The 27,500-nt window shown below is 44.0% G+C and overlaps 1 protein-coding gene across 1 annotated transcript in view; it reads right to left on the bottom strand.

The window, feature by feature from the left end:
- The window catches only part of LOC310871136 (adhesion G protein-coupled receptor L2-like), a 142,016-nt gene that overhangs the window by 102,466 nt on the left and 12,050 nt on the right, over nucleotides 1-27,500 (bottom strand). Inside the window, 1 exon segment of the mRNA XM_083782625.1 lies at nucleotides 6,828-7,041. Coding sequence (XP_083638751.1) covers nucleotides 6,828-7,041 — 214 coding nt within the window.

Below are 27,500 nucleotides of genomic sequence, written 5' to 3'. Positions count from 1 at the left end.
GAGTCCATTTAGCAGGATGTGTCTGGGAGGCTTTACCGCGGATGGCCTGTGTTCTGCCTCCGTCTGGAATTATTAATAAGGGAAAATGTCATTAGAGACTGCCCTGGGCCATTACCCTGTCTTAATCTGAGGAAACAGACAGCGCAAAGGACACTCCACAAAGCCCTCCAGAAACTCCCTCACCGAGTCCATGCAGTTTGTCTGCCAGCCACTCGCATTTTCCTCTTAAAAAATGGAAGATATCTCCGAGTACATTCACGGGGATGTGTGTGATCCTCGTCATGTGGCTGTAAATATCTCTTAGCGTGATTATAACTTTGCTGTTAATTTGATTGTTATAATTATGGTTAAAGGACTGTTGGCAGTCTTCGCAGCATTTGTCAGAATTCAGTGTCCATTGTTCTTTGGATCCAACTAGTTGAATTGCAGTGTCACATTCTCAGTCTCAGCACAATAGCGAGATTTGTTTTAGCTTAAATATATATATATATATATATATATATATATATATATATATATATATCTGTGTGACAGCTGAACGTAAACAGAATTTGCCACACAATTTATTTTCATGTGTGGATTTGGATAGTCTTTTCCATTTCCATTTTAACTCCAAACTCCATTTTAACCACGATAGATTCATCGAAAACACCCAACCTTTTTTTTTCTTTCTGTAGACTGGTATTGTCCTTTAATAAGTGAGGGGGCTGTGGTTTTTCATTTACTGTTTTCATTTATTTTTTTAACCCCTTCTTTGCTGCTAGCTGGTTAGCATAAATCGGTTTCCTCCCCGTTGTAGCCCCATGCACACACACTCACTGTAACCGTTGGCTATTTTTAGCATTAGCGCACACCGTTTACCTATCGCCAGAAACGTTTACATGTCAGGGGGGGGGGGGGGGGGGAGTGGAAGTTGCTCAGTGGCGTTTTGAAGCACCCGGAGGAACCGTCTGGTCAAATGCGGAAGTGCAACCGAGCGCTGAATGTTAAATCCCAAGCTGCACGGGGTTTCACGGTCATGAATCCACGGGTCCGCCTGCAGTTCACGCTCACACCACTAGGGCAGAGTGCTTTGACGTTGGATAGCCTCACTAGGGGGCCTGTTTGAACCGAGGTAAATGGAGAGGAGTGGTAACGTCCCATAGCTGGTGGCGACGGAGGCGTTGCATAGCAACCGGATCAATGTTAAAAGCTGCTCTGGGGCTCAACCACTGTATACACGGAGTATACGGGGGGGGGTACAAACATGTACGTACCTGGCTGATAACGTCCCATAGCTGGGGGGTACGAATATGTTCGTACTTCGCAGTAAAATAATTAACAATTATATATTTTGGAAAAGAATCTCCTCCAAGCGCCGCTCACAAAATCAAAAACAATTATTTAAAAATAAATGAAAACAGCAGATGAAACCCCCTCCCCCCCCCCCCGTATTAGAAGGACATTCTAATGTAACAGAAAAAAGGTTGGGCGTTTTCGATGAATCTATCGTGGTTAAAATGGAGTTTGAAGTTATAATGGGTTTTGTATAGGAAGGGGCAGCAAAATGAATATCAAATATCTAAATACTGAATCAAGCCACTATAAACTAGTCTGGGGTGTGTTCACATAAGCCTGAGTAGACGATTTAAATGGCCAAAAGTTTTGTTTGAAAGTGAAATATATACTTTTAATGTAGGCTCTGTTGTATACAGTCAGACCATGAATAGGAGGAGAGCAGTGTTGTTTTTGGCAGCAAATTTTCACTTAGTTTTAGTCACATTTTAGTCACCTGGAATGTTCTAGTGTTTAGTCTAGTTTTAGTCGACTAAATGTCATACGATTTTAGTCGACAAAATCTACAGTTGATTTAGTCGACTAAAATGTGTTTTGACAGGCCTTGATGTCGTTGTAATGACATATTTTACACTTTGGTTGCATGCTGAAAATAGCAGATATACAATCTCACAACGCGTCGCGCGCTGCGACGCTTTGTGAGATTGTATAGCTGCTATTTTCAGCATGCAACTCAGCATAAAACTGGTGTCCACTAGTCCCTTCCTAACATTTTAGTCGTTTTTATTTGTTGACGAAATTGTCAGTATATTTAGTCTTAGTTTTAGTCATCATAGATTAGTTTTTATTTAGTTTTAGTCAGTGAAAAAAGGTAGTCGACGAACATTTTTCGTCTTAGTTTTAGTCGACGAAAACAACACTGGAGGAGAGGTGGGCAGAGAGACTAGTCACAGATGTACACGTGCATCTCTCTAAGGGAACAAGCATCTGAATATTAAACAATAGGCTCCAGTTTCCTCATAAATCTTTCATGATAATGTTTTATTTTATTTTTTAATGAAAATGTGGAAAGATATTTGAGCAATTGTTGTCGCATTGCGCACTATTTGCATATGGCCTTGGTCTTGGTTTGCGTGTGATGTGCTTGTGAACTCTTTAATTGTTGTATTTTTTGGGGGGTCACCGATAAAACCAACGAAATAACCACAGTCTGTCAAATACAGCTCGCTTTATACCATTATTAAATAATAACTATTTGTTTATGTACCGTGTGTGGCTGACTGTTGTTCTCACTCCCTCCTCGGTTAAACCTCCCAATTGCTGCAGTGCTTTGCCTTTTTTTTTTTTTTGCTGTCATGCACTTAAAAATATCTTCCTGGCTGGACCGTTGCTGCAGAGACAGGGGGGAGAGGAGGACATGTACCGTAGTAGGTCGCTCTGTGCCAGGGCTAAGGATTGATGGGGACATCACCGATTATTCCATCAACACTAATTATGGACAGGAACCTATTTTTCCTCTGAACTAAAAACAGTGTTTCTTTTCTAAAAGGTGGATTGAGGCCGAGGAGGGCGGCGGGCGGCACCGGCTCCCTCTCTCACACCTAAACTCCAGGGAATCTTCAAAAAAGGAAGATTAGATTGTCAACACATCTTTCTGTGGACTATATGGCAGTTTATGGTAAAAAAAGAACAACGTGTGGGCCGTGGTGGTGGTGGTGGTGGTGGTCAGTCCGGTCACTGTCACAACAGGGTGACTCTGTTGTGTGTGTGTGTGTGTGTGTGTGTGTGTGTGTGTGTGTGTGTGTGTGTGTGTGTGTGTGTGTGTGTGTGTCACTGTCAATGTGCCATATGGGTGGCCGTGGAATTGTGAATATGGCCCCCGATAACATGTTGAAATGCTGAGACAGGCAGAGTGAATGTATGTACGGGCGGAGGAGCGAAGCCAGGCAGGCTGGTTTTGATTAGCTATTCTGCGGTGCCACATCTCATGGGGGCACAAAAACACAGAGGTGGATGAAGCTAGGAGCTGGGAGGAGGAGGAGGAGGAGGAGGAGGAGGGAGGATAAGGGGTGGAGGATGGGTAAAGATCGTGATGTACATACAGTAAGCATTGCCTTTAACCCGTTTTAACCCATTCTGACCTGAGATCAGATTCTAAAAATGTCTTCTACGTCAGTCGCTGTTCGATTTTTCAAAAATAGCAGACCTACAAGCTCGTAGCGCGCCACTCGGTGGCGCGCTATGAGCTTGTAGATCTGCTATTTTTCAATAGCTAAAGGATAACAAGATGCCGACACCAAAAGGGGTTCCCGCGCAAAATGGGTTAAGACCCGAGGAATGTGTCCGTGTCGTCGCCGTATAGCTTTTTAAGACACTTTTTTTAAAACCATTATTTTAAACTTTTAAGCTGTCGAAAAAAATAGCAGATCTGCAAGCTTCGGAAATGAAAATGAATCATTGAATATATATATTCTTTCACTGCAAAGGTTAACTCATTTCTTTGCTTCTGGGGAGGGTCCCTGCTGGAACAACATATTTTCAGATGGGGGGGGGGGGGGGGGGGGGGGTCGGCGGCCAATTACATAGAATTTTCGGGGTCCTTGACATGAAATACTTTGAGCACCGCTGACATAGAAACATAGTTTTTGTAGAATGTGTTCTCAGGTCTCAATGGGTGGTAGAGAGGCTGGATAAGAACTGAGGTCACAGTGGGCTAGGTTAGCGAGTTACAATGTATGAATAGTTCATATAGGGCTCTTTAAAAAAAATACACACACACACACACACACACACACACACACACACACACCTCTGCAGTGTGGTGAGGCACAGCAGTGTTTAAAAAAAATACACACACACACACACACACACACACACACACACACACACACCTCTGCAGTGTGTTGAGGCACAGCAGTGTTTAAAAAAATACACACACACACACACACACACACACACACACACACACACACACACACACACCTCTGCAGTGTGTTGAGGCACAGCAGTGTTTAAAAAAATACACACACACACACACACACACACACACACACACACACACACCTCTGCAGTGTGGTGAGGCACAGCAGTGTTTAAAAAAATACACACACACACACACACACACACACACACACACACACACCTCTGCAGTGTGTTGAGGCACAGCAGTGTTTAAGTGTCGTGGGTCGTCCTGCGAGAGTGTTATACCAATATATAAAGGGGTATTAGGAGCAGTGGTGGAAGGAAAGTAACTAAGTATGTTTACTTAAGTACTGTACTTACGTACAATTTTGAGGTATTTGTACTGTTCTTGTGTATTTTCCAATTTCCAGTACGTTTACTTCTACTCCACTACACACCTCGGAGCCAAACATTTGTACTTTTACTCCACTGCAATTATTTGAAAACTTAAGTTACTAGTTACTTTGGAGATTTAAAATTCGATTAGAAAACATACATTAACCACTTCAACGCTATACATTTTGGGCAATTTGAAAAAAGCCAATCTACACACATTTTGAACTTGTGAAGTGGGACATTCTGCAATATGAGTACTTTAAGTACATTTTGATGCTGATACTTTTGTACTTTTACTCAAGTGCATTTTCAAATCCGTACTTTTACTTGTAACAAAGTATAGTTCTAACTTGCAGTATTGGTACTTTTACTTAAGTAAAACAATTGAGTACTTTTATTCCACCACCGATTATAGGAGCAAGGCACTGCACAAGACCTGAGAGCGTATAGTAGCCCCTCTGGTGCAAAGAAATGTTCCAAATGGGGTAATTTAACCCATTCTGGGCGGGAACCCATTTTGGTTTTAGCATCATGTCGTGCTTTAGCTATTGAAAAATAGCAGATCTACAAGCTCGTAGCGCGCCACCGAGTGGCGCGCTACGAGCTTGTAGGTCTGCTATTTTTTGAAAAATCGAAGAACGACTGACATTTTTAGAATCTGATCTCAGGCCAGAATGGGTTAAGAGGCTGTTCATGTGACTCTCTCCCTCTCTCTCTCTCTCTCTCTCTCTCAATTTGTAGCAGACACAACAATGCACACAGCCAGGGTAGAGAGAAAACGCTATAGGTTCCACCAGTTCGTCCAGGATTCATTTAGCAACTGAATTAATCCAGTTTTGGAATTGTCAAACCGCCACCTATGCACAATATATTAAATTAATAGAAGGGGGGGGGGGGGGGGGGGGGGGGAGCACTTCAAGATGTTGGTTAGTGGTCCGGTATATGTGGGAGGTTGCGCAGAATGCGCACAAAAGCAAATGTATTTATTTTTTATGTTTTATAGAATACGGAACTGCTTTTGGAAAACTATTAAACACTTCACCCTTTTTTGCAAAAAGATATATGTTAATGACGTTTAGAAGATTTAGAACACTTTCCTGAGGGTCTTTATGTGTGTAATATGTGGTTTTAGATATTTTAGATTTTAGCAGTGGAGCCCAGTGTCTCTGATGTCATGGGACACTGGACTCACTTACTCCAGGAAGTCCAGGAAGTAAGTGAGCCCAGTGGTCCATGACATCAGAGACACTGAGGGCTCACTGATAAAATCTAAAATATCTAAAACTTCATATTACACACATTTAAAAAAAACCCAGGAAAGTGTTCTAAATCTTCTAATCGTCATTAGGATACGTCCCAGGTGCATCCTATGCATGTATTTTGTTATAGTTCTTCTATTTATAGTGACTCATAGGAATAGACTAAGTGACAACCAGGAATAGTCTGGTGACCACCGGAGAGACGGGTGGCAGCCGGAAATTAGACGGCACCCGGGAGCAGTATGGGTTAGCGCCCCAGTCTGTGTCTTCCGTGAGGAAGAAGCCCAACAAACCCACGGTGAGGCCTTTAGGAGGGCCATGCAAGCCTCAAGCGGAGCCGGCGGCACCACCAAGGGCAAGGTGGAGCCTGCGGAACCGTTGCGGCTTGAGAATCCACCATTCCTGAATAAAGTGCCTGGTGCTGGGAGTCTGGTGCAATGCACAGGGCCTGACCTGGTGAGAGCAGGAGTTGACCTGGTGAGACGTAGGAGGGGCCCGGACAGGTGTCAACCCACAGAGCCTAGTCCTTCCATGTGCCAGAATGGTACCTCCCAGTCCTGGCAGAGTAGTTCAGGAGGAATGGATTGTGTGGCCCTGGTTTTTCCCTAGTGGGACTTATCGAGGGTAGCTACTGGGACGTAAGTCGGGACTTGATCACTCCCGGCTGGGTCACCTGAGTGAGGGGTATGATGTTGCGAGACCCGAAACCCCGATGACCTTGGGATACATCACTGAGGATACGTCCCAGGTGCATTCCATTTATGTATGTATTTTGTTATACATATATATTTTTGCAAAAAAGGGTGAAGTGTCCCTTAAAAAAAAACATGCTATTTTCTGTAGTGCTATGGAGAGAAAGGAGAGCGATGAATGAAATCCAGGCCCCTGCATCGCCTCCTCCCCTCCCCTCCCTCCCGCTCCTGGTCATATTTTAGTGTAATGGGATCCCCCCCCCCCCCATCCTCCTCCTCCTCCTAGCCCTTTTATTTCTTGTACCTTTGTGATATGATCTTGTAGGCGTCGGGGAGGTAGCAGTTGACGTTCTCCATCTGGAAGGGGTCGGCGTCACAGATCTTGTCGTCCGTGCGGCCGTAGTTGGCGGTCTCGATCATGATGACGTCGGCGCCCGGGCAGCGGAGGTCGATGGCGTAGCCCTCGCACGAGAGCTCCCTCCTGACCAGGCCGAAGGGCAAGGCCGCACGGCTGAACCCTGATGGGGAGAGAAGAGAGAGAAATATAATTAACCCATTCTGACCTGAGATCAGATTCATACGAGGTTTCCACTGGACACACACTGGTCTGATTATAACCCATTCTGACCTGAGATCAGATTCTAAAAAATGTCAGTCGTTCTTCGATTTTTCAAAAATAGCAGCCCTACAAGCTCGTATCGGATGTGATATATATATATGATATATGATATGAGCTTGTAGATCTGCTATTTTTCAATACCTAAAGCATAAAATGGGTTCCCGTTCAGAATGGGTTAAGAGAATATTGCTTCTTAACCCATTCAGGCCTGACCTCAAAATTTAAAAAATTTAAAAAATCACGATTTTTCAAAAATAGCAGACCTACAAGCTCGTAGCGTGCCACTCAGTGGCGCGCTATGAGCTTGTAGATCTGTTATTTTTCAATAGCTAAATTACATACTATAATTAAGTCAATGTCTGTGTGTGTGTGTGTGTGTCAGAAACACCGACGTATCTCCTCACCGCCTGCACCAATCGCTCCCACTTTTCACACAGGCATTGACCATAATAATATGGAGGTCTTAACGAAGCCCTTTTTCCAATTTAACAACTTATAAATTAATAATGAATTTATTAGTGAATTAAAAAAGCGAAAACGCACCCAGGGCGCAGTACCCCCCACGGCCACAAGGGGGGGGGGGGTACTGCGCCCGTCTCACAACGGTTAAGGGCTAGTAATGTTTAAAACACCAAAAGGGGTGCCCGCGCAAAACGGGTTAATGCAACAAATTAAGACACTGGATATCATAGGGAATAGGGCAAAGGAATTTAATGGGCCCCAAATATGTAAACAAAACGGCAGACCAAATTCCACCACCAAGTTTAAAACAGAAGGGCTATTTTGTGCAATACAAAAGCCGGGGGGAGACAAAACAATTCAATTTCTCCATTTCTCTGTGGTCTTATAATGTTGGCTGAGGCATCAGAGCAAAAGTCTCAAGGGGGGACCCAGCAGTATAACCTCATAAAAAAACCTTGAGCAAAATATGAAAGCCTATACAGTGGGAAAGGAATCCCCCCCTCATCCCCCACCTCCATCATACAACAGTGGGGCAAACAGAACTGAGAATGGCCCACTTTTTAACAGTGGCAAAAGTCACCCAATTTGTTCTTTTTTTTTTGCTTTACTCTGCTCGGTATATACGATAGAGAGAGAAAAAGGGACAGAATCCAAAGCAGCTATGCGGTGTAATTTAATCCATTTTACAGCATCTTGCAATCGAAGAGGGGGGGGGGGGGACCGTCTGGAGTCCCACACGGAAAGGGAAAATCTATACACGGAGCACGGCTTAAGATGCGAATGGAGGGGGGAATTAACTATCTGGCTCAATTCAGTTACACCCTTTTAACGAAAAAATGTGTGTACCTTAGAATTCACCCTGGAATGTCACTGGAATGTCAATTAGTTTATAAAAAAAGGAGAGGGGGGGGGGGAATAAATGCAACAGTGTCTGCTTTTAGAAGAAAAACTAGTAAAAAAAAAAAGAAATCTCTTTTTTAAAAGGAGCGCATAAGAAGAGCACTGCATGACCTGTCAATAATCACCGTGTGCAGCAACAACGTGGGTCCCCCCCGAGGGGGGGCACACGACGGCTACCATTTGTACTTTCTGCGCCGCTCTCGCCTAATTAGCCCTCATCCCTTTCAGCCCCGGCGTTACCTTTTTTTTCCCCTCCAAGCCTCCCCATTGGCTCCTCCACAACGAGCATTGTCATGTACCAACAACACTAAAACCACGGCACAGGGTTCGCTTTGCACCCTCGCGCTAATTACCCTCACACTTTTTTTGACAGCAGCCGGAGCCGGGACGCAATTAGCATTGTTTGCTCTTGTTCAAAGTTGAAGTAATTCCAGCTCGGGAAAAATCCTGAAATCCTGAACTCGCTTGCCGTCGCCGTCGACGTCTGCTAGTCATTTCAGCACTGCTGTGCCTAGCTCAATTATACTGAAATTCCATGTCAGGGGGGGGGGGGGGGGGGTACACATGTCTCAAAAAAGGGGGGGGGAAAGAAAAAGAAAAAAACATGGGAGTAATGAGAAAACCCAGAGATAAGATGTTCAGTATATCGCATTAACCCATTTCGGGCGGCAAGGCAACCCCTTTTTTTGCTGTTTTAAGCATTATGTTGTACTTTAGCTAGTGAAAAACAGCAGACCTACAAGCTCATAGCGAGCTTGTAGGTCTGCTATTTTTGAGAAATCATGGAAATTTGGCGCAAATCTTTGAATATATACTTTCAGAGCAAGCGTTTTAAACTCAAATCTTTGAATATATACTTTCAGAGCAAGCGTTTTAAACTCAAATCTTTGCTTCTGGGGGAACAACATATTTTCAGATGGGGGGGGGGGGGGGTCGGCGGCCATTTTGCAGATAATTCTGGGGGTCCTTGACATGAAAACGTTTGAGAACCACTGACATAGAATTAGAAACATGAGGTTTTTCAGAAAAAGGATTTTAGAAGACAAATTATAGAATCGTCTTCAGGTCTAAATGGGTTAAAGTCATTCAAAAACCAGGAGGGGTTCTGCCGTCATCAGCACATTATTAATGTCATATAAGGAAACTATGCAGCCTAACAACACAAATTCCCTTCCATTAAACCCCTGGACATTTCATTACCATAGAACACATGATATATCTAATGGGCAGTACGTTCTACTTAGGAGGGATGTTTATCACCTAGTTAGGAGACGTCAGCGTGGCCCCCCCTACCATAAGTGGAGGGCCCTGTAAGGTTCACTCCATCCATTCCAATAAGTGAAATAAACACTATAATTACCCGCACCTTTCATAAAAAAAAGAACCTGCCCAGAGAGAGAGAGAGAGTGGCGGATGATGAAACACAGAGTGCAGCCTCGTAGGCTTATTCGCCCCGCAAAGAGAAACTAATGATCGTCTCACGCCCCTCATTCATCACGGTAGAGAGAGTGACAGCTTTATCACGCCGGGCTACAGAAACCAGAACCTTGCAAGAATGTGTTCCGAGGGGGGCTTTTTAACCCATTTAGAGCTGGCGTCGAAATTAAAAAAAGAAATTATAATAATAATCTAAATCATGACAATTTTCGGAAAAGATTTGAAGCACGTTTTACAGATTTTTCAAAATATAGCAGACCTACAAGCTCATAGCGCGCCACTCGGTGGCGCGCTATGAGCTTGTAGATCTGCTATTTTTCAATAGCTAAAGCATGACACGATGCCGACACCAAAAAGGGGTTCCCACCCAGAATGGGTTAAGCCATTCAGAGCCGAGCTCGAATTCTATATGAATGTCTTCTGAATCCTGACGGTTTTTCTGAAAAACCCTCGTGTTTCTTTCTATGTCAGTTGTTCATTTTCCATGTCAAGGACCGCCAAGAATATATGTAATTGGTCCGCCGAACCCCCCGTCTGAATATATGTCCCCCCCCCACCCCCAGGCCCCCACAAAAGACTTAAAGTAAAAAAATGTTCGTTCTGAAAGAATATATCCAAAGGTTTGCGCCGACATTTTCACGATTTCTCAAAAATAGCAGACATATACAAGCTCATATCGCGCTATGAGCTTGTAGATCTGCTATTTTTCAACAGCTAAAGTAACCCGTCTTCATTCACTGTCCCACCAGCCACTCTGTCCTTCTAGAAGACAGACAGACTACGTAACCTGTCTTCCTTCACTGTCCTTCTAGAAGACAGACAGACTACGTAACCTGTCTTCCTTCACTGTCCTTCTAGAAGACAGACTACCATGGTCTGAATCACATGCTAGCTGACAGCAGGTCGCCCTGGCTATATCGATTCAGCCTGTGGCTGTTCCCTGCCTCTAACTCCTCCTCGCGTATAGCTGGTATAGATCCCTCTGGTCACGGGCTAATGCCTGATTTATCCCCAAGTATATACGGCTGATATACAGTAGCAGACCTTTAAGCTCGCGACGCAGCGCGGCGCGACGTGCCGTTGAGCTTGTAGATCGCCTAATTCTTTTGGTGTGCACCATTGGCGTGCCACCGGGTATAAATCACAGAGGTCTATATAGAAGGATAGATTGCCTTGTTACTCAGCTGGAAGATTTCCCCGTGTCTCATAAAAAAAAGACTGCCAATGCCCATTATAATTGGGGATGACAAATCTGTACACCCGAAACGTAAGAATGCACATAAAGAGCATGCGCACATGTGCTTATTTCTTTCTTCTTTGTATTATTAAAACCATGCAACACCTTATAATGTACTGACATTGCTAATATTATATTAGGATAGTTGACATATTATATGACCAATGTTCTTTGTCTTGGGCCACATTTTCGCAATCTTTCAAAAAATAGCAGACCTATACGAGCTTGTAGATCTGCTATTTTTCAATAGCTAGAGTACGACATAATGCTTAAAACACCAAAAGGGGTTCCCGCCCCATGCACACCTTATACGCTGACATTGCTAATATTATATTAGGATATTTTGACATATTATGTGACCTATGTTCTTTGTCTTTGGGACACACAGACCAGCGGCATTAAGCATGCATGTGCAATACAATACAAATACCATACAGTACAACAGACAATAAGGCACACAGCGACTCATACAACCCCACATTACAGCCTAGACTCATACAACCCCACATTACAGCCTAGTATAGACTCATACAACCCCACATTACAGCCTAGTATAGACTCATACAACCCCACATTACAGCCTAGACTCATACAACCCCACATTACAGCCTAGTATAGACTCATACAACCCCACATTACAGCCTAGTATAGACTCATACAACCCCACATTACAGCCTAGTATAGACTCATACAACCCCACATTACAGCCTAGTATAGACTCATACAACCCCACATTACAGCCTAGACTCATACAACCCCACATTACAGCCTAGTATAGACTCATACAACCCCACATTACAGCCTAGTATAGACTCATACAACCCCACATTACAGCCTAGTATAGACTCATACAACCCCACATTACAGCCTAGTATAGACTCATACAACCCCACATTACAGCCTAGTATAGACTCATACAACCCCACATTACAGCCTAGTATAGACTCATACAACCCCACATTACAGCCTAGTATAGACTCATACAACCCCACATTACAGCCTAGTATAGACTCATACAACCCCACATTACAGCCTAGACTCATACAACCCCACATTACAGCCTAGTATAGACTCATACAACCCCACATTACAGCCTAGTATAGACTCATACAACCCCACATTACAGCCTAGTATAGACTCATACAACCCCACATTACAGCCTAGACTCATACAACCCCACATTACAGCCTAGACTCATACAACCCCACATTACAGCCTAGACTCATACAACCCCACATTACAGCCTAGACTCATACAACCCCACATTACAGCCTAGACTCATACAACCCCACATTACAGCCTAGTATAGACTCATACAACCCCACATTACAGCCTAGTATAGACTCATACAACCCCACATTACAGCCTAGTATAGACTCATACAACCCCACATTACAGCCTAGTATAGACTCATACAACCCCACATTACAGCCTAGTATAGACTCATACAACCCCACATTACAGCCTAGTATAGACTCATACAACCCCACATTACAGCCTAGTATAGACTCATACAACCCCACATTACAGCCTATACTAGTATACGTCCACCCTCACAGCACAAGGAATAAAACGCCCCGACGGACATATTATGGAGGGCAACGAACGAGAGCAACACCTTAGACTTTGGCACCACCTCCAAACCTTCTACCCCATGCTGTCTGCCCTCCTTTGAGGTGTGTAATTGACTGCAGTCTAACTCGTTTCTCCTTTCTGGAAAGAAAACTGAAAAAATAAAAAAGGGGAGCTTGTATGACAGTCACTCAACTTTTCTTTTTTACACTTGTAAAAAACCTGTATAATGTGACCAAGATGAATTTTCTTTCTTTCTTTCTTTTTCTTCTTTAACCCATTCTGAACAGGGAACCCATTTTGGTGTTAGCATCATGTCATGCTTTAGCTATTGAAAAATTAGCAGATCTACAAGCTCATAGCGCGCCACCGAGTGGCGCGCTACGAGCTTGTAGGTCTGCTATTTTTGAAAAAAATCGAAGAACGACTGACATTTTTAGAATCTGATCTCAGGTCAGAATGGGTTAATCAGACCAGTGTGTGTCCAGTGGAAACCTCGTATGAATCTGATCTCAGGTCAGAATGGGTTAAAATGGGCTTTTCTTCTGACGGATGGGACCCTGAATTCAAAGGCGATATAATGTCTGACATATTGCGTTATTATTCCCCACGTTTTTTTTGCTTCATAACATTGTGTTGTTTGTTGTTTGCCTCTGCGGTTCGGATTAAGCCAACTGCTTTGGAAAGACAGGAATGATTTGTGTGACATGGGTGTCAATGATGGGGGGGTGGAGGGGGGGGGGGACTAAGGGAAAGGCTTTTCATCTTGGGGACTGTGCTTTTTGAAATGTGTGCTCCGTGGTTGGAGACGTGTCAGAGAGAGAGAGAGAGAGAGGGGCACCGGGCTGGAGTGAAAAAAAAAGCACCGTTGAGAAAACCACATGGACAAATTTTGTGGGTGTTAAAGACAAACTGTTCTCTCTCTCCGCTCAGTCCCTTTATATTGGTACCTCAGAGCCAACAATAAATCATACTAAAGGGGTCGAATGTAAGCCAAGTAAATAATGTCTCGCATTGTATCTTCAACATGACCAACCGAATTGCCATGGCAATAACGGCGTCGACTATACAGTCCCCCATAATTGGCTGTTGATCGTTGCCCGCTTCTCGGATTGTTGACACGTACGACGCCTTATCAGGAATTCTGGTCAGTGGAGTGACTGCTAGGAGGAAAGTGGCTTTTTTTCTCCTTCAGATTCACTCCCCCTGACCTGCCCACACTAAGCCCTCTATTGAGCCCAAGAGAGTAAAACCAGGAGGCCGAGAAGAACCGCCTCAAATGTGTTGCATTCTGGGGAGTTTCTCTTCTTTTTATTCAGTCCACACAGCCTATAATTCACTGACAACAACAACCCCCCCCGCCCCACCCCTTTCATGATACATATTTTGTTTTCTATCAACACCCTTGAAATTGGAAGAGGCACTACTATACGAGGGCTCTGAGCAGAGAGGGTGCATCTGACTGACTGACAGACACATGACGCAGAAGAGCCAGGGGGGAATTATAGTTCGACGGTCTGAAGCCTCTTTTTTTTGTCGCTTTTAAACCCCCTGGAGACACGACGGCGGCGAAAAGATAAACGGGAAGTTTGCTATAAAAAAACTGTTTTAGGGGCCATTTAGGGGCAAATGAGAGCTATATATCACCAACCAATCATCACGCATTGCACCACCACCAGACTGTGGCACACATACGGACGTCACATGGTCACGTCTGAGTTGGGGCTCATGCTCGCTGTCACTTTTTCCCAGGATTTTGTATTGTTCTCGATCGAGGAGGGCTATCCTAAAACGACCTTTAACCTTTAACAAACTCCCGTCCATAAGGACATCAGACGGAGAGAGGGGGGGGGGGGGGGGACGACGACGACTACAGGAATGTCTAGGAAAAACGTGGGGCATTTTTTTGGCTGGTGGATGGGGAGACGGCCGGCGCTCACACACAAGACAAGAGAGCAAAGGCGTTGGTTGACGCTTGTCATCCTCCATTAAGGGCCCTTTGATTGGCCTTTGTGGGGCCTGGAAACGGCAAACAGCTGCATGTAAATGGGCCCCCCCCCCCCTCCTTTCAGGCTGGCCCCCTCATTGTCCTGGGGGGCTTGGTGGAGGGAGGACGCTTTGACAGACAGGGGGGACGCTTTTCTCCACCGGCGGGGCATAAAAGGAGGGGGTGTCGACTCGTCGCCCCCTTCTTTTAGTGGAATAAGAAGCAGTGTCGTGATGGTGGACTCAGCGGGGAGTGCTTCGTGACCGTTTTGTCTGGGGTTTTTTTTTTTTTTTTTACGTGGTTTCATTCTCGGTGTTACTGGTGGTTATAGCGGCGATGCTGTAGCCGACATGGTTTTTTTGGGAAGAAAGAGAAAGGGGGATCTCTAAGAGTCAAGCATTCCTCCCCAACAGCACGGATGGATGGATGCCTCCCGTAACCGTGTTGATTTTGGAAGCACGTTTTAGATTTTAGTTTAAAGTCTTTGGGGGAGAAAACTTAATTTAGTTTTAGTCATCTGAAATGTTTTAGTGTTTTAGTCGACTGAATATCATAATATTTTAGTCGACTAAATCTACGGTTGTTTTAGTTGACTTAAAATGTATTTCGGCGGGCCTTGATGGCGTCGCGTAATGGTTGATTTTACACTTGCTGAAAATAGCAGATCTGCGAGCTCGTAGATCTGCACTTGTGAGCTTGTAGATCAGCTTGTAGATCTGCTATCATGCAACCAAGTGTAAAAATTGTCAATATTTCAGTCTTAGTTTTAGTCATAGCTTAGTTTTCATGTTTTAGTCATATAGCTTAGTTTTAATTTAGTGTAAAAAAAAGTTATAAAGTTACCATGTGTAAAATGACTTGTGTCTATTACTTATACTGGATCTCTTGTCCACTATAGTCCCTTCCTAACATTTTAGTCTAGTTTATATTTGCTGACGAAATTGTCAATATATTTAGTCTCAGTTTTAGCCGTCATAGCTTAGTTTTCATTTAGTTTTCGTCAGTGAAAAAAAGATAGTCGACGGACATAGTCCACTAAATCAACGCTGCTCCATATTGTGAGAGAGAGGTCGGTCGGTCGTACAGTGTCCCCCCCCCCCCCCCGAATATGAAGTCAAGATTCCCCAATGGGAGAGTTATGTAAATGAGAGTGGGAAGAAATCCAAAACAAACGGATAGCATGTTTGAATACTTAATACGTGAGAACAAAGCAACGCCACGGTTTAGTCCGTTTTTTTTCTTCTTTTTTTTTCGTTTTTTTTTCCTCCAAGCCCTTTGTTCTGTTCTGTTACTGCAGCATTTCTAATCTGTTCAGAGGAACTGGGCTGATGACGTCTGGGCCAAGGAATGAGAATATAGCTTAATGTAGAACTTACTAGGCACATTTATATATTTTATGAAGGTTCCTCCAGGAGATTAAAACAATCAAACCCTCTCGTTTGAATCAAATCAAAAGTTTGTGTGTGTGTGTGTGTGTGTGTGTGTGTGTGTGTGTGTGTGTGTGTGTGTGTGTGTGTGTGTGTGAGGGGAGGGGGGGGGGGGGGTTATAAATACTTGAATTTAACAAATAGCTCTCCTGTTGGAACACATTTACATACACCCACCCCTGGTCTACACACATACAAAAGGGTCCAAATGTCTAGTACTAGTTTACATATAAGCTCAACAAATACAAAAGGGTCCAAATGTCTAGTACTAGTTTACATATAAGCTCACAAATACAAAAGGGTCCAAATGTCTAGTACTATTTTACATATAAGCTCGCAAATACAAAAGGGTCCAAATGTCTAGTACTAGTTTACATATAAGCTCACAAATACAAAAGGGTCCAAATGTCTAGTACTAGTTTACATATAAGCTCAACAAATACAAAAGGGTCCAAATGTCTAGTACTAGTTTACATATAAGCTCACAAATACAAAAGGGTCCAAATGTCTAGTACTAGTTTACATATAAGCTCGCAAATACAAAAGGGTCCAAATGTCTAGTACTAGTTTACATATAAGCTCACAAATACAAAAGGGTCCAAATGTCTAGTACTAGTTTACGTATAAGCTCACAAATACAAAAGGGTCCAAATGTCTAGTACTAGTTTACATATAAGCTCGCAAATACAAAAGGGTCCAAATGTCTAGTACTAGTTTACATATAAGCTCACAAATACAAAAGGGTCCAAATGTCTAGTACTAGTTTACATATAAGCTCACAAATACAAAAGGGTCCAAATGTCTAGTACTAGTTTACATATAAGCTCACAAATACAAAAGGGTCCAAATGTCTAGTACTAGTTTACATATAAGCTCAACAATACAAAAGGGTCCAAATGTCTAGTACTAGTTTACATATAAGCTCAACAATACAAAAGGGTCCAAATGTCTAGTACTAGTTTACATATAAGCTCACAAATACAAAAGGGTCCAAATGTCTAGTACTAGTTTACGTATAAGCTCACAAATACAAAAAGGTCCAAATGTCTAGTACTAGTTTACATATAAGCTCACAAATACAAAAGGGTCCAAATGTCTAGTACTAGTTTACATATAAGCTCACAAATACAAAAGGGTCCAAATGTCTAGTACTAGTTTACATATAAGCTCACAAATACAAAAGGGTCCAAATGTCTAGTACTAGTTTACATATAAGCTCAACAATACAAAAGGGTCCAAATGTCTAGTACTAGTTTACATATAAGCTCAACAATACAAAAGGGTCCAAATGTCTAGTACTAGTTTACATATAAGCTCAACAAATACAAAAGGGTCCAAATGTCTAGTACAAGTTTACATATAAGCTCGCAAATACAAAAGGGTCCAAATGTCTAGTACAAGTTTACATATAAGCTCAACAAATTCAAAACACGGTTCAAATTCAAACAGCTCAAAACGTGACACACGTAGGAGCGAGGGGATTTGAGAGGGGATTTGTCTAAAACAACACCTGCCTTGCTCCAGTTGCATAGATGATACCTCTGAGAATCCTTTTAAACCGTGGCACGGTCGGCTCACGTTTCATTTTTTCGACCGCCGAAATGCGGTTAAACACGGAATATCTGGTTTGGACATATGGCACCCTAGCCTCTCCCCCGTGACACTCGGCCCCTCTCTCTCTGGTCCACCTTTCTGGGAATTCTTTTTAAAGGCGGTGTCAGACAAGACCACAGAGCCCGTCGGCTACACCCGGCCCTTTCCCAGACGACTGCTATCAGACACTCTTGATTCCGATAGAAGCGTTCTAAAATAGACGACGAAGGTATACGACCGAGTCCATTTGTGGTTAGGGGAAGAAAAGGAAGGGCTCTGAGTCATATCCCAGTTCTCTGGACACAGGAACACCGTGTCGGGGGGGCACTTCGGCACTCCCAAACCACAGTTTGTATCCATATAGCCAGCCACACCCCGTGGCATTCTTTTACAGTTATACTCCTGAATGTTTTTCCTGTAAAATCACACCTGTGTGATGTGTGAACTGAGCGGTATGCGACTATACATTCACTGTACTGTAACTGTGCTCGACATCCAGACCTCCAGGAACGGTATATACCGGAAGGGCACCGGTTCCGGTTCCGAGTTCCAACGGGCCCGATCCGCGTCCGGAACGGTGGAGAAATGACAGCGTTATACCCAACGTGTGGGTGGGGGGGTCCCCGGAACATCCATCCAGACCCCCCTCAGATAGCGGCCCAGGGTGCCGGCCCCGCTTTCCGGCGAGCCGCGTCCGAAACGGTGGAGAGTTACCGTGTGTGGGGGGGGGGGGGTCCCTCTACTGTACTGTGCCGTATCGTCACTGTACTGTATATATACCGTCACACGCGAAATCACGTACAATTCTGCTGCTGGGCTGAATGGGCCATGCTCATAAATACAATGGATGGTGCTCGTACACACACACACACACACACACACACACACACACACACACACACACACTTGTGCGCGCACACATGCACGTACTGTACTGTACTGTACTGTACTGTACTGTACTGTACTGTACAAGCTCGCCATCCTTGGCCTCTGTCTGTGTGTTAGGCTGCACAACAGTGACACCTGGTGGTGACAATATGCTACTTCCGTGCTCGGACACAGGGACGGACACACATGTCTGTCTATAGGAGTGGTTGCACCACTCAAAAAAACACGTTTTTGCGCAATTTTGGAGAAGAGATCCAGCGCAAGGCCCGCTACGGAGGGTAAATCCGCTAAATCGGTATGGAACTTATTTTCTTTTTCCCAGTGACAAATGGGACTACATCATGAGGTTAAAAAAAACAGCTTGGGCGGAATTCTCCTTTAAGAGGAAGGATTTGTCACGTTGCCAATGCCAAGCATGATAACTGCATCTGAACGGCCCCACCTGAAGCCGTTAGGAGTCTTGACGGCGCAGGTGTGTCCCTTATATAGGTAGATATTCTATTTTTTTTTATTTTTTATCCCACGATTTTGTAACCCATTTTTCACCCCTGCGTTATCTATTGTGATCCTGGGCTCTACACACCCTCCGCCAATCTGGGGAGAGCAACGGACTTGAACTCATGCTTCCTTCATTCATGCCTGAGTGTCCAAGTTGCTCCTTTACACCTGACAGGGGGGAGTTTCCCTGGTTGGACGTAGCGCGTGGAAGGAACACGTTATTCCAACCAGTTCCTTTCCCCTCCATCAGGCGCCCCGGCTGGCCAGGGGGAGGCAGTTTAGAGACCAGGATTACTGCATGTTTTTTGTGAGGGTACCTATACCCATAGGTAGATATTCTCATGCCAGGTGCTATTGTCGTTTGTCCTCTCTTTGTTTGGTAAAGCAGGTCAGAAAACAAAGAAAGGTCAATCATTCACCAGGGTGATTTATATATATCAACAATGACCACCTACTCCTAGCCATGCCATTATCGTGCTTATTACACGGCAACCTTAATACATAAATTAATAAATTGACCAAAAAACACTACAAAACGAAGTATTTCCTTGCTTCGCGGTAATGAAAGTATTCCATCTGGCTGGCGTCTGGCCCAGCTGCAGCACAGGTCGGAAAACAAGGAAGTGAATATAGCCCATTCTGACCTGAGATCAGATTCTAAAAATGTATTCTACATCCTGACAGTTTTCCATTCTGACCTGAGATCAGATTCTAAAAAGGTCTTCTATGTCAGTCGCTCTTCGATTTTTCAAAAATAGCAGACCTACAAGCTCGTAGCGCGCCACTCGGTGGCGTGCTATGAGCTTGTAGATCTGCTATTTTTCAATAGCTAAAGCATAACATAATGCTAACACCAAAAATAGGTTCCCGCCCAGAATGGGATAGATATCCATTTTCGGGTACTGCTTTGTTTCTTGCTTTTTTGGGAGCCATGTTTAGCTGTAAATGACATTTTGTGTGTGTGTGTGTGTGTGTGTGTGTGTGTGTGTGTGTGTGTGTGTGTGTGTGTGTGTGTGTTTACATGGCTGCAAACGGCAGTAAATCAAGCGGAGCGCAGCCAGGTGCTCCGAGGCTTTGATTAATAGACATCGGTCCGTTATAGAGCGGAGCGCGCTCATTATCAAGAAACAACACGCCGCTGAATTCGGCAATATTGACCAATCGGAATCAAGCACTCAATCAAGCTGTGTAATAAGATTTGATAATGACACACGTACAGTATACAAGTACAACGCCATATGTTGTAAAAAAAAAAAAAAAAAAAAAAACGGAAAAATGCTTATGCTGTTGAACCACTGCATATACTCTCTACAACAACATGGTTGATTATTTTGGTTCTACAGAGCAGCTGCCTCAGCTTATAAGACATCCCTCAGATGAAGAATTTCTCCCATGGGGCAAAGCTATAATAGCCAAGAGTGGAGGTTATTATGAACACACACAAGTCTTAACGCGGATGTTTTAAAACAAAGGTTGTTTTTCTCTGTCGGGGTTTGGGTTGATTGATCCCTAACCTTGTGGAGAAGAGACAGTTGAAAAGAAAAACCGGCAAAGTGCATCATTACACTTCTAATGCATATAACCCCACCCCCCCGAAAGGCAATCTAGGGCTATTGCTTAATCCATTCTGGGCGGGAAACCCCTCTTGCATTGTGCTATGCTTTAGCTAATTGAGAAATAGCAGATCTACAAGCTCGAAATAGCAGATCTACAAGCTCGTATAGCGCGTCACCGAGTGCCGCGCTATACGAGCTTGTAGGTCTGCTATTTTTGAAACGTCGTGAAAACGTGGCTCAAATCTTTGAATATATATTCTTTCAGGGCGTTTTTTTAAAGGTATATTCAGTGATTTCACTTAATTCAAATATCACTTATTTTTTTGTTTTGTTGTGATAATCCGCTCTACTGTGCTGACCATAATATGGTCAGCACACTCTATAGTAGGGAGGATATATATATATATAAGGAGTTCCTCCCTGTCCCCAGTTAACCCCTGGGGGTCAAAAAACCGTAGGTTTCGTTTTTGGCTCTCTATCCTGATTGGATGAAAGGCTTTGCCACCTAGCCAAAAACTAAGGTTTTTTTGAGTGAAATCACTGAATATACCTTTAACTCAAATATTTGTTCCTGGAACGACATATTTTCAGATGGGGGTCGGTGGCCGAATACATATCATTTTTGGGGGTCCTTGTGACATGAAATATTGAGCACAGGAACATGAGCTCAGGTCAAAAGGGGTTAATTTGAGCCATCGTGACGGGGATGATGATGAAGAAACATCCCATTGGCCCTCGTTGTGTCCGTTCCACAAACTAACACATCTGTTTGGATTATAACACGCGTAAACACCTTGTAATGTAAAACATCCCTTTTACAACAGATACTATGGCTGCCACACAAAGGCAAAGTACAAAGGCATTTAAAAAAAACACATAGAAATGCTCATGGGAGAGCGCCATGCCATGCCACGTTGACAGAATCAGTTCATTGCTCCTCAATGTCTGGCATATTGTCTTGTCTCGTGTGCCTCCCTTTCCTCTCCTCTCCTCTCCTCTCCTCTCTCCGGCAAAGGAGTTGACGAAACGCGCAGGAAGAGAAGAAAATCCTCCCCCAAGTCTTATAGCAAGGGCGTATTTCCAACAGATTTGATCTACCCTGAGTGATTGTGCTACTTAACTCCCCTTAAAGCCCGTCCCTAACCCCTGCACTTAAACCCCAGCTGGGGTTTGTTTTGCACAAGAAAAAGGTCTCAGCGGAAAAAGTCAGGTGCTTCCCTGAGGGTGGGGGGACGGGAGGAAGGGACAGACAGACAGACAGACAGACAGACAGACAGACAGACAGACAGACAGGAGGGGGGGGCAGAGAGAGAGCGGCCTCCACCACATGCCTGTGTCTTTGCCATCCATCCATGCCCTCTCATTTCCCTCCTATAGCCCGCTCTGTCAGTGCGACACATCGACAGGGGGTGTCAGCAGTTCGCTCGCATCTCTCTCCTGGAACACGAATCACATGAATAATGAGTCTGAGGGCTATAGACGAAGGATGACTATATAGGATAACTCTTGAGATCAGTTGCCTCCCAGACAGCAGTGGAGAGAAGAAGAAGAAGAAAAAAAAGAAGTGATAACCCCCGAGGTTACCCGATGACACACGCAGACAAAAGGATTCTAAAAGAAAAAAAAAGAACCTGCGTATACGTCTATACATGCTGTCCATTCACATAGTCGTCTGTCTAAAAAAGACAATACGAGCACTTTGTTGGAAAAGACACGAGGCAGACATTCCATTCTGGAGAGCCTTTCAGGCCATTTCAGCCCAGGAGGTGTGAGTGAGAAGCAAGAACACATAGCGACACATTCCTGACTGTGACTGCTATCGCTGAAGCAATGACAACTTTGATTGACTTGAGAGCGATGACCTTGACCCCCCCCCCCACTTCACCACCTTTCAATACAAGCACCAAACGGACCCCGCTGATAAGAGACCTGTGGCCGACGACAGAGGGCTTCCTGCTGCCTCTGTCTGCACACTCGACGGGGGAATAACGCTACTAGAGCAGGTCAATACTGATAGCATATGGGCAAACAAAAACGCTCTTTGTGCCCCCCGACTGTTTCCCTGACTTTTCACCCGGCTGCACACTTATTCCATTTCCTTCACAGCATGGAGGAGGAGAGGGGGCTTCCTTATCTCTGGGGGCTGTTTGTACCTGGAAATCGACTGGGGGGTGACCCACCCTGACTGAGGTGACATTTAATTCATTTTGACCTGAGATCAGATTCTAAAAATGTCTTCTACATCCTGACAGTTTTCTGAAAAAGCTATGTTTCTATGTCAGTCGTTCTTCGATTTGTCAAAAATAGCAGACCTACAAGCTCATAGCGCGCCACAGCTTGTAGATCTGCTATTTTCAGGGTTTTCAACCTTTTTTCATATCAAGACGAGCCCATTATTTATTGTGTCATTTGCAGCCACGGACCGCCATGCGATGACATTTTAGACCTCTCGGACCCAAAACTATAGGAATATAATATAATATTATACAAGTAAGACGCGCAAACGCGGGAAGCGAACGCAGCTCGTGTGTGTGTGTGGTTGTTTGTGTGTGTTTGTGTGTGTGTGTGTGTGTGTGGTTGTGTGTGTGTGTGTGTGTGTGTGTGCTACAGCTGCGCCCTGTGTGTGTGTGTGTGTGTGTGTGCTACAGCTGCGCCCTGTGTGTGTGTGTGTGTGTGCTACAGCTGCGCCCTCTGGTGGCGGGCGGGTGGTATCACAGCGGGACAGACACACGGACAGACAGACATGATCAGCAGGGTCTCATAGTAAGTGGCTCACTGCGTTCGCAATTATATGTTATCGTTGGATAGATTTTGTCCACAGTTCCGCATGCTGCATTGATGTTGGTGCCATTATAGGCGACATAACAAGCAAACATTGATAAAAAAAAAAACAATTATTCTACGTTTTCTAAATATGTAGACTTCTTGTAAATTAAGTATAAGGCTGATGTTTAACAATAATGTAATTCTCGAGAGGGTCCATTTGCCGGTTTCATTTTACGCTCTCAAGAGTTAAAAGAGTTCGAAAAGAAGTCCATTTGGTTTCCGCCTCTTCTTCATCATTAACCCATTTTGGGGTGGGAACCCCTTTTGGTGTTTTAAACATTATGTTATAAGTTACCACCGAGTGGCGCGCTACGAGCTTGTAGGTCTGCTATTTTTGAAAAATCGTGAAAAAACTGACCGCTGGTTGAAAGCCACTGTTCACACACACTCACATATGACACACACACACTCACATATCTCACACACACACACACACACACACAAAATCTATCATCATTTATGTTATTATTGATTGCCATCCTTTCCTCTCTCAAGTAAATGCTATTCTTTCCAACGTTTAGCATTTACTGTGCAGTCAGTGTGCCACAGGTTCATGGGTGACATTTATCCGCAAACATGAAGTGGAGGAGACTGCAGGAGACAGACATGAAGTGGAGGAGACTGAAGGAGACAGACATGAAGTGGAGGAGACTGAAGGAGACAGACATGAAGTGGAGGAGACTGCAGGAGACAGACATGAAGTGGAGGAGACTGCAGGAGACAGACATGAAGTGGAGGAGACTGCAGGAGACAGACATGAAGTGGAGGAGACTGCAGGAGACAGACATGAAGTGGAGGAGACTGAAGGAGACAGACATGAAGTGGAGGAGACTGCAGGAGACAGACATGAAGTGGAGGAGACTGAAGGAGACAGACATGAAGTGGAGGAGACTGAAGGAGACAGACATGAAGTGGAGGAGACTGCAGGAGACAGACATGAAGTGGAGGAGACTGAAGGAGACAGACATGAAGTGGAGGAGACTGCAGGAGACAGACATGAAGTGGAGGAGACTGCAGGAGACAGACATGAAGTGGAGGAGACTGCAGGAGACAGACATGAAGTGGAGGAGACTGCAGGAGACAGACATGAAGTGGAGGAGACTGCAGGAGACAGACATGAAGTGGAGGAGACTGAAGGAGACAGACATGAAGTGGAGGAGACTGAAGGAGACAGACATGAAGTGGAGGAGACTGCAGGAGACAGACATGAAGTGGAGGAGACTGCAGGAGACAATTAATTGCAGTAGATCGGCTATTTTCAGCAAGTGTAAAATCAGTAACCTTAAGAGGCAACTGTAGCCGTTGGCCAGATGTCATCAGGTGGTACCGATTACATTGTGTGTGTGTGTGTGTGTGCACACGCGCGCGTGCGTGTGTGTAAAATGTCACATTTCACACATTTTGTGTGTCATTTTACACTTGGTTGCATGCTGAAAATAGCCGATCTACAAACTCACAACATTGTCGTGTGAGCTTGTAGAGCGGCTATTTTCAGAAAGTGCAAGATCAGTCATTACGACGCCATCAAGGCCCATTAAAATACACAAAGATCTTATGATATTTACATTATTTAGTCGACTAAAACTAGACTAAAACATTCCAGGTGACTAAAATGAGACTAAAACTAAATGAAAACTATATTCAAAAGACTGTATACCGGTATATATGTATATATATATATAAATCAACACTGACTCAACCACAACACTGTCTGTCTCCAGTTGGTGGCAAAATCTCTGCTCTGATATCAGAATTTAATTGCTAAATATATTGAATATCGGGTCGGTTTCTATCATGTCAGTGGTTCTCAAAGGACCCCAGATTTATATGCAATTGGCCGCCGACCCCCCCATCTGAAAATATGTTGTTCTAGGGGACAGAACAACATAGTTCTGTAACCCCTCAAAAGCCAAGTTATGAGTTCAAAACGTTTGCTGTGAAAATAATTCCAAGCATTGGCACACATTTTCACAACTTTAAAAAAAAGAAAATAGATCAACAAGCTCGTAATGCGACACTCTGTGTCGCGCCGAGTGGCGCGCTACGAGCTTGTAGGTCTGCTATTTTTGAAAAATCTTAGAACCACTGACTTTTTCAGAAAACTGTCAGGATGTAGAAGACTTTTTTAGAATCTGATCTCAGGTCAGAATGGGTTAAATGGGCTATTAAGATATGATATTGCATTAGTGTACTATCCGGTCTGAAGACTCTGAAGTAGCACAAACTACTTTGATTGTCTCGGTGTTCCTTTGGTCAGATGTGCTGCTCTGTTGTTGTCGTTTGTTGTTTAGACTTTTGTTGTTGTTCATTTCAAATGCATTCCGATATACATCTCCGGGGAATTTCAATGTCGGCGATGTGGGAAATTGCACGGGGCACACACACAAATCTAACAGGTCCCTGTTGCCTTCACGCGCAATACCATTTTGCTTGTTGCACACGTGCATAATTATACTATTTTTTTTTACAAACAAACACAAACAAAACAACTCATTTATTTTAACCAGAAACCCTCCTGTTTTCCATTTAAATTAAGACGATTACTTACAGCTCAAACCCCCCCTGTGCAGAAGTGACTTGTGTACGAGTGAATGCAGAGAGTGATCCTGGCACATAATTAGTTGTGGTGCGTTGCGGGTGTCGCGTGCAGTGCATAAAGTAGCGGGTCCGCAAGATCTGTAAGATCTGCCTTTTTTTTCCTTTTTTGCCATTCGTCACCCCGCTCGCAAACCCAAGTATAACTCACGCTTTTTAACCCATTCTGAACGGGAACCCTCATGTTATGCTTTAGCTATTGAAAAATAGCAGATCTACAAGCTCATAGTGCGCCACCGAGTGGCGCGCTACGAGCTTGTAGGTCTGCTATTTTTTGAAAAATCGAAGAACGACTGTGACATTTTTTGAATCTGATCTCAGGTCAGAATGGGTTAATCGGACCAGTGTGTGTCCCAGTGGAAACCTCGTATGAATCTGATCTCAGGTCAGAATGGATTAAGATTCTGAGAGGGAAGTACTTTGGGGGTGGGTTCCAAGCTGGACTCATCTATTATTTGAATTAGGCTAGCATGGAGGGGGGGGGGGCAGAGGAGAAAGATTTTTTTCAGAACGGAAAAACTGAGGTAGGGCATCTGGTCCGCTGTTTATACAACGTGTAACCATACGGGGTGTGAATTGAGCTGCCTTGTGATGCTGCCAGCAGGCTAGATTTAAGGCATGCTTAACAAATGAAATCAAACTGTCAGAAAGTGTAGCTCCCACCCCATTAGATTAAGTGTCTGTACATCATCTAGGCCATATAACAGGGGGTTTTACAATCACATCTACATATATACAATAAAGCAGCCCTCCATTCCCCAAAGCACCCTCTCTTAAATCCTATGCATGGGAACACTTTTTCGCTGCGTTTCTTCTTTCTCGTTTCCAGTTGGACTCGGCTCAGGAAATCAGTGTGTTGCTCTAAATCTAGGATGACCCTATCGAGGGCGATATTGTGTTTCCCTTTTTCCCCTCGGAGAGAAATACTGATCCCTGCTATTCACTGTGGCTCATTTACAATTTCATATTGTCTTATAATTCTTCTTTTATTTTTGTTGCTTGTGTGTGAAACAGCACAATGCTAATGTAATAACCCATTCTGGACGGGAACCCATTTTGGTGTTAGCATCATGTTATGCTTTAGCTATTGAAAAATAGCAGATCTACAAGCTCATAGCGCGCCACCGAGTGGCTACGAGCTTGTAAGTCTGCTATTTTTGAAAATCGAAGAGCGACTGACATTTTTAGAATCTGATCTCAGGTCAGAATGGGTTAATCAGACCAGTGTGTGTCCAGTGGAAACCTCGTATGAATCTGATCTCAGGTCAGAATGGGATAATAAAAAAATCACACCTGTGTGAACCGAGTGGTGCAACTCCCCACCCTCTCTCTCTCTCTCTCTCTCTCTCTCTCTCTCTCTCTCTCTCTCTCTCTCTCTCT

Source organism: Protomyctophum parallelum (assembly GCF_964188405.1).
Source record: "Protomyctophum parallelum genome assembly, chromosome: 14".
NCBI lineage: Eukaryota > Metazoa > Chordata > Actinopteri > Myctophiformes > Myctophidae > Protomyctophum > Protomyctophum parallelum.
The sequence above is the reverse complement of the archived record's forward strand: the minus strand, read 5'-3'. Positions and strand labels throughout refer to the sequence as shown.